The sequence below is a fragment of the Pempheris klunzingeri genome, chromosome 7 (genome assembly GCF_042242105.1).
Source record: "Pempheris klunzingeri isolate RE-2024b chromosome 7, fPemKlu1.hap1, whole genome shotgun sequence".
NCBI classification, from domain to species: domain Eukaryota; kingdom Metazoa; phylum Chordata; class Actinopteri; order Acropomatiformes; family Pempheridae; genus Pempheris; species Pempheris klunzingeri.
In genome coordinates, this window is record NC_092018.1 from 10429612 (window position 1) to 10435943 (window position 6332).

Below are 6332 nucleotides of genomic sequence, written 5' to 3' on the forward strand. Positions count from 1 at the left end.
AATGACGCAAAGACGCAGCGTCATTAAAACCTGACGTTAGCGCGCGCTTACAGCTCAAACCTTCCTGTTCAGTAGCTGAGGTGTCTGCGTGTGTCACTCCTGCCGACTAACAACACAAAGCCTGAACTTTTAGAGCTGCATCTCTCTCTCTCTCTCCTACCCGCTGAAAACTGAAGCCGCAGCCTCCATCTTCACGGAGTAACGACACACAAAAAAGACAAATCTTCGTTAGAATCCACGCTGATTTTAAAACTTCACAGCAACCATGTTTGAGGCTCGTCTGGTCCAGGGCTCCATCCTGAAGAAGGTGCTGGAGGCTCTGAAGGATCTGATCACAGAAGCCTGCTGGGACGTGAGCTCGTCCGGGATCTCCCTGCAGAGCATGGACTCCTCTCACGTCTCTCTGGTCCAGCTCACCCTGCGACACGACGGCTTCGACTCGTACCGCTGCGACAGAAACCTCGCCATGGGAGTCAACCTCAGCAGGTGGAGCAAACACTGCCTTACACTCAGCCTGTTTAGCCAGAAAACACGGAGCTATTATCATTTTCAGGATACTGTGTAGCGCCGATGGGCTATCTTCTTGTTGATAAATGAAACAACTGCTGACTAATGCGGCTAGTTTGACAGGTCGAGCTGCCATGTTTGGTTGCTGCTAAAAGTGATGTAAAAACACATGAGGTCTGGTTTGTGTGCGCGGGTTTTATGTTCGTCAGCTAGCGCTGCAAACGGTCAAACGCTCACTTCAGTATCTTTTGTTAGGTTAAGTTAATGTCCTGTGTCTAGTATCTGAAGCTTACAAAAGAGGGTGGCCATCTTGGAAGATTTGCCCGGGCATGCCTCTGTGCTGACTTTAATAGCGTCAGCTTTAAAATTTTAATGTCAGCGTTAAAGGAGACGTGTAGTCCACAAATGATGATTTATCCAAACTTGTTTGTTAAAATGGTTTGGCGCAGTTTGGGAGACCGCAGCCACTTGGTGATTACGTAGCGACGTCATTTGAGCGCCAAATTCTCTGCAGGGAGGGTTGGCGGGAATTGTGGTTGAACCCGGGAACTTCCACTTCCGTTTCCCTGCCGCGTCCCTTTGTAGCGTTACACCGGTGCTGTGGTTGGTTTTAATTACCGAGCTATGTTGTGCCATCCTAGCAAATGTACAACACACATTTTGACAGCATCTTGTTCGTTTTTACTTTAATGCAGTTTGTTTATTCATTTATTTCAGTTAATCAGTAGGAGCACAAACCATTTATCATATAGCAAATAAGTGTGAGTGTGAAGTTTTATGTAGGGGTAAGTTGCAATAGGAACTGGCACAACGACCATGAATAATCAATCAGTTCATGGGCAAAGACAATTAGAAACTGTTATAAGATACAACAGTCTTTTTTCCCCTTTGCCATAAATTGCAGCTACCAGACTCTCAGATTTGAGTATTTGATTTGTTTTTGTTTTTTTTCAGTTTATGGTGAGTTGATCATATTGGTATTTAAGGTAATTTGAAGATGTCAGTGTGTGCTTTGAAACTTGTAGTAATTATATTTTTAATAAATTGATAATGAAGATCATACTCAGTTGTAGCTAATGAACACTGTGGGTCTGCAACTCAATAGTAATGCCCATTAAATTGCTTTTGTACCTGTTTTCTCTTCATTCCTACACAGTATGTCAAAGATCTTGAAGTGTGCAGGGAATGAAGACATCATCACACTCAGAGCAGAAGACAACGCAGACACACTTGCCCTTGTGTTTGAGACTATCAGTAAGTGCTTGACTCTGAGTTGTTGCCATTAAAGGGGCATCAAATAAACTTGACAGATGGTATTTATGTTTTCTCTTTCCTATATTCATGTCTTGTTTACCTCTTCTCTTACAGACCAGGAGAAAGTCTCAGACTATGAGATGAAATTGATGGACCTGGATGTGGAGCAGCTTGGTATTCCAGTAAGTCCTTTGTGGCTCGTCCTGTGTCTTTCAGGTTCAACATACTTCTCCTGCACTTCTGACCTTTTCGCGTCTGTCTGTGTGTGTCCTACAGGAGCAGGAGTACAGTTGTGTGGTGAAGATGCCCTCTGGGGAGTTTGCCCGTATCTGTCGTGACCTCTCCCAGATTGGTGACGCCGTCATGATCTCCTGCGCCAAGGATGGAGTCAAGTTCTCCGCCACTGGAGAGCTGGGCACCGGAAACGTCAAGCTGTCCCAGACCAGCAACGTAGACAAGGAGGACGAGGCGGTGAGTGTGATCGTTCGACAGAGTTAAAATAGCAGAAAAGGTGGAGCTAGACAAGAAATCTATTAGCCTGATACCCAAATTTTTATGTAGCAATGAAAGTCATTGGCCACTTCTGAGGAAGTCAGCTTCTTGTAGAATCATTTAAGATATTTATTGCTGATTTAATACTAGGATTAAGAGCGTTACGTATTTGATTAACAGCAAATTAATCTGAAACTGTTTTGATTGTCAATTTAGGCTTGTGTTATTTGTAGAGCAGACTCTTAGTCGTTCATGAGTTCCAGTTTCTCACTTCTGAAGATTTGCTCGGTCTTGTACAAGTGATGTGAATAAGTTTGAGTTCTGGCAGACGATTATTAGATTCAGCGATCATTTATTTTTAACTTTTTGCATTTGTGGTTTGACGTGTTTGTCGCCGCTCCCCTTCACTGTGTGTCTGCAGGTCACTATTGAGATGAATGAACCCGTCCAACTGATCTTTGCCCTCAACTACCTGAACTTCTTCACCAAGGCCACGCCACTGTCCAAGACAGTCACCCTCAGCATGTCCGCTGACATCCCCCTCGGTAAGTGCATCAGCCCCCCCCCCCCATTTAAAAAAAAAATTTTTTTAATGAAGCTGTGAAGTCTGAATTCTTTGGATTCTTTACATGTTATTGTGGCCCTAATTTGATGTATATATTTTACCTGCTGCAGTGGTGGAGTACAAGATTGCTGATATGGGACACGTCAAATACTACTTGGCACCGAAGATCGATGAAGAGGCTTCCTAAGGTGTTTTATGATGGCCCGAAAAGGGAGAATAGAGAAGTGGGCGACTGGGACTTGTCCTGAGTGATTGAAGGGCTGCAGTGACCTCACGCTGTCTGATGTCCTCCCGTCGAATGAGACTCTCAGCGGGAGGCGTAACTCCTCTCAGCCATATGAATGAATGAATGATCCCATTTGTGTGCCGCGATGAAGCTTCAGCGCTTTCACTCTGAAGAGGTGTTCAGAGCGACCGGCTGTGTGCGGTCCAAACAGCCCCGCCGTAAAATTTCAGCACTCGTTCACTCCACTTTTAGTGTCTCTCTCTATTTTTGCCCATTTTTGGGAACAGCAGGTTTCAAGTATCCCATTCCTTCTTGTAGATAACACATTTGTAAATACTTCCTGTGGTTTCGCAGCCAACCCCAAATGTTTTTGTATTCATTGATTCAATCCAAAATAAATGCTTCAAGTTGTTTCCAGTATCCTTTTTGTTTCTGATGTTTGTTGACAAAAGCTGCTGAGTTTCAAACTTAAGACCCACTGTGCCTACAGACCTGTGGAGTGTTTCTATTTGGACTCCTTTTAAATAATATGGAGCCTCAGAAAAACAACCCAAAATAAGCTAATGATTCCATTTTATGTTGAATCTGATATTGAAGTGTTGTGCTGTTGAAGTCTTATTTCTCAGACTTTGTATGGAAACCTCCTTAAATGCTTGAATTTTAATGTAGTGATTTCAGTGGTTGAATAGTGCTTGGATTTTGAATAATCTCTGAAGATGTTACTGCGTCAATGCTATAAACTGTTTTTTTTCACCGCGGACATTTTGACTCATTGTTGCTGTTCTAGATAGTATTTGTGGAAAAAGGTCTAAAGTAATGGAGGCTACGTGTGTTTCCTCTCAGCTAGTTTGAGAGTCTGTGTCCAGATTTTCACTTGATTTCCAGAGGAAACTTTAGTTAATTAAAAACAATGGAACAGACAAATGTTTAACCAGATAAAATGGCTCAGTTACCACAGCTCAGTGGCGAATGAAGCGCTAAGCACCAAATACAACAGTACTGACTTAGTGTACTTCAAGAAAAGTGTTCCCTGTGAGTGATTATATTTATTGCATGATTAGACTGTTAATACTGATGCATTAATGCAAAAGCAGTATTTTGTGTAGCTGGTTTGAACTTCCACTTCCACTTCCATTTATTTAAATCTGAATGTAGTGGAGTAAAAAGTACAACATCTGTCTTGAAGTGGAGTTGAGGTATAAAGAGGCATTATAACCAGGTGGAGCCACTAGGTGGGGCTCTTGTCCTACTTTTGTTTTTTTTATTCTGCTGTGAAGTGCTAATTAAATTCACCTGTCAGGTCACACCTGAGAAATGATTTATTAAGAAATTTACTCCTAATTTTGTTCTGGAAGTCTGTTTCCAAAAGGGACAAAAAGTTAATTAAATCTAAATGAATCTGGATTCATTTTGTTGTCCATGATGGACAGCAGCTGTCAGTTACATTAGTAGTATCTCTACTGACTGTCAGTGTCAAGGACACGTTGCCTCACTGTATCTCAGTTATTCAACTAAAGCACAGGGATTTTCACTCCCAGTTCTCTGAACCAGCCTTTGCTCAGTTTTGTGGAACAGTTTAACAGAAGTTATCAGAGTCCTTGGAGTCCGGCAGCCTCAGACCTGCACGCCTGTTTTCATGTAGATCAGTGTCAAACCTGAATAAAACAAATGAAAATAAAAGAGAATTCAGTCAGTGTGCACCCAGAAACACGTGAGGGACACGGGCCTGTCAGTCTGTCTGCAGTAGGGTGATGTTAGCGCTTTAGGTGGTGTAGAGTTAGACAGTTTTAATCCTCACAAAGCTTTAATCTGAGTGGCAGCCACATCTGGCTCCTACTGTACTCAGAGCAGCGTGGAAATGACATAATGAACAGCATAAGAGCACCAGAGGACAGTCGCAAACTTAGGGATATAGATAATAGAGAAAATTAATACTTCTGTCTAGTCTGTGTGCTAAATATCAAGCTAACAGCTAATGTCACAACCAGCTGCCGCTTATCTTATTTTAGCTTAGTTTATTTTATTTCAGACGGACACATTAAACTTTTTACTCCACTATGATTATTCAGCTTTACAAATCGAGACTTTTGCACACAGTACATGTGAATTTCTACTGAAATGTGATACAGTATCTCGTTCTAGATAGAGTGATCCAACGGTATATATGCTAGTACATGGGTGAGGCTAGTAGATTAATTGATGAGCTGATTGAAAGAAAGTTGATCAGAAAATATTTTGGTAAACCAATGTTTGGATGTGCTTCCTTTCCTTTTTATTTAGATTATTTTATCAAACTTTTAACAATGAGGAGGCTTGATCTTTTGGTTGCACAAAACAAACACTGTGACGTTGCCACTTCTGGCTCTTGGTAACTGTGACAGTATTTCTCAATATTTTCTGAATTTTCTGAACAATCGATTAATGGAGGAAATAATCAGCATATTAATCCATAATGAAAATGATAATTAGTTGCAGTTTTACAGAAAATAAAATAGCTTCAACTCAACCAACTACAACAGTAAAATCCTGTTTCTAAATTAATGCATAGGAAATAATAAGCTAATGATATATTATATAATAGTTTGACAGTCACAGGGGGTATTTTCCTGCTTTACTTTACTTTTAATACTTTACATGCATTTTACTGATTATACATATTTTTACATTATGTTCAATACTAGACTTTTTACTTGCAACAGAGTATTTACCTTTTCTGAATACTTCCTTCACCACTGCTAGTTACTGAGATTTAAAAGTGCTGGTTGGTGGGTTTTATTTTCTTTGGACAGAGCCAGGTTTCCAGTCTCTGTGCTAGGCTAAGCTAAGCGGCTGCTGGTGGAAGTTTCATAGGTCAAACTAACACGAGACTGGTATCAATCTTCTCAACAATTAGGTAACTTTGGGTACAAAAGTAACCCCAAAAAAAACCCCAAAATGTCAAACCTTTACCATGTCTTTATCCATCCATCTTTCTAGTTTTTTCTCTCTCTTACTCTCCCTTAGGTCACTGTAAAATCTGACTCTGTTCTGGTTGCATAAACAGTAAAAGAGAAAGAGAGAGCAGATTATATGGTCACAATAGATTGCCTGCCTGTGTAATCCCAGACTGTGGATTATCAAAATTCATCTGCAGACAGGGCTGGACTGCATGGGTGCAAGGTCACTGCAGAAGGAAAAGAGGATTTTATTTTCTATGGATTTATTTATTCCAAATACCTTTTGATAAATGTATTTTGTAATTCCTAATAGCCGTCTGTTTAAATCCACAGCAGCTATCGCCAGCTTTCT

The 6332-nt window shown here is 40.9% G+C and overlaps 1 protein-coding gene across 1 annotated transcript; it reads left to right on the plus strand.

The window, feature by feature from the left end:
* Positions 1-58: 58 nt before the first annotated feature.
* Positions 59-3464, plus strand: pcna (proliferating cell nuclear antigen). The gene is made up of 6 exons (XM_070834366.1): positions 59-486; positions 1664-1761; positions 1876-1943; positions 2038-2232; positions 2675-2798; positions 2929-3464. The coding sequence occupies exons 1-6, from the start codon at positions 266-268 to the stop codon at positions 3003-3005; spliced, it is 783 nt and encodes a 260-aa protein (XP_070690467.1). The 5' UTR covers positions 59-265; the 3' UTR covers positions 3006-3464.
* The last annotated feature ends 2868 nt before the right edge of the window (positions 3465-6332 follow it).

Bases quoted from the DNA above. Each gene is read 5' to 3' on its own strand.
- pcna (XM_070834366.1), top strand. From the start codon at position 266: ATGTTTGAGGCTCGTCTGGTCCAGGGCTCCATCCTGAAGAAGGTGCTG. The intron at 1,762-1,875 runs GTAAGTGCTTGA...CTTCTCTTACAG, and splicing joins CCTTGTGTTTGAGACTATCA to ACCAGGAGAAAGTCTCAGAC. The intron at 2,233-2,674 runs GTGAGTGTGATC...GTGTGTCTGCAG, and splicing joins TAGACAAGGAGGACGAGGCG to GTCACTATTGAGATGAATGA.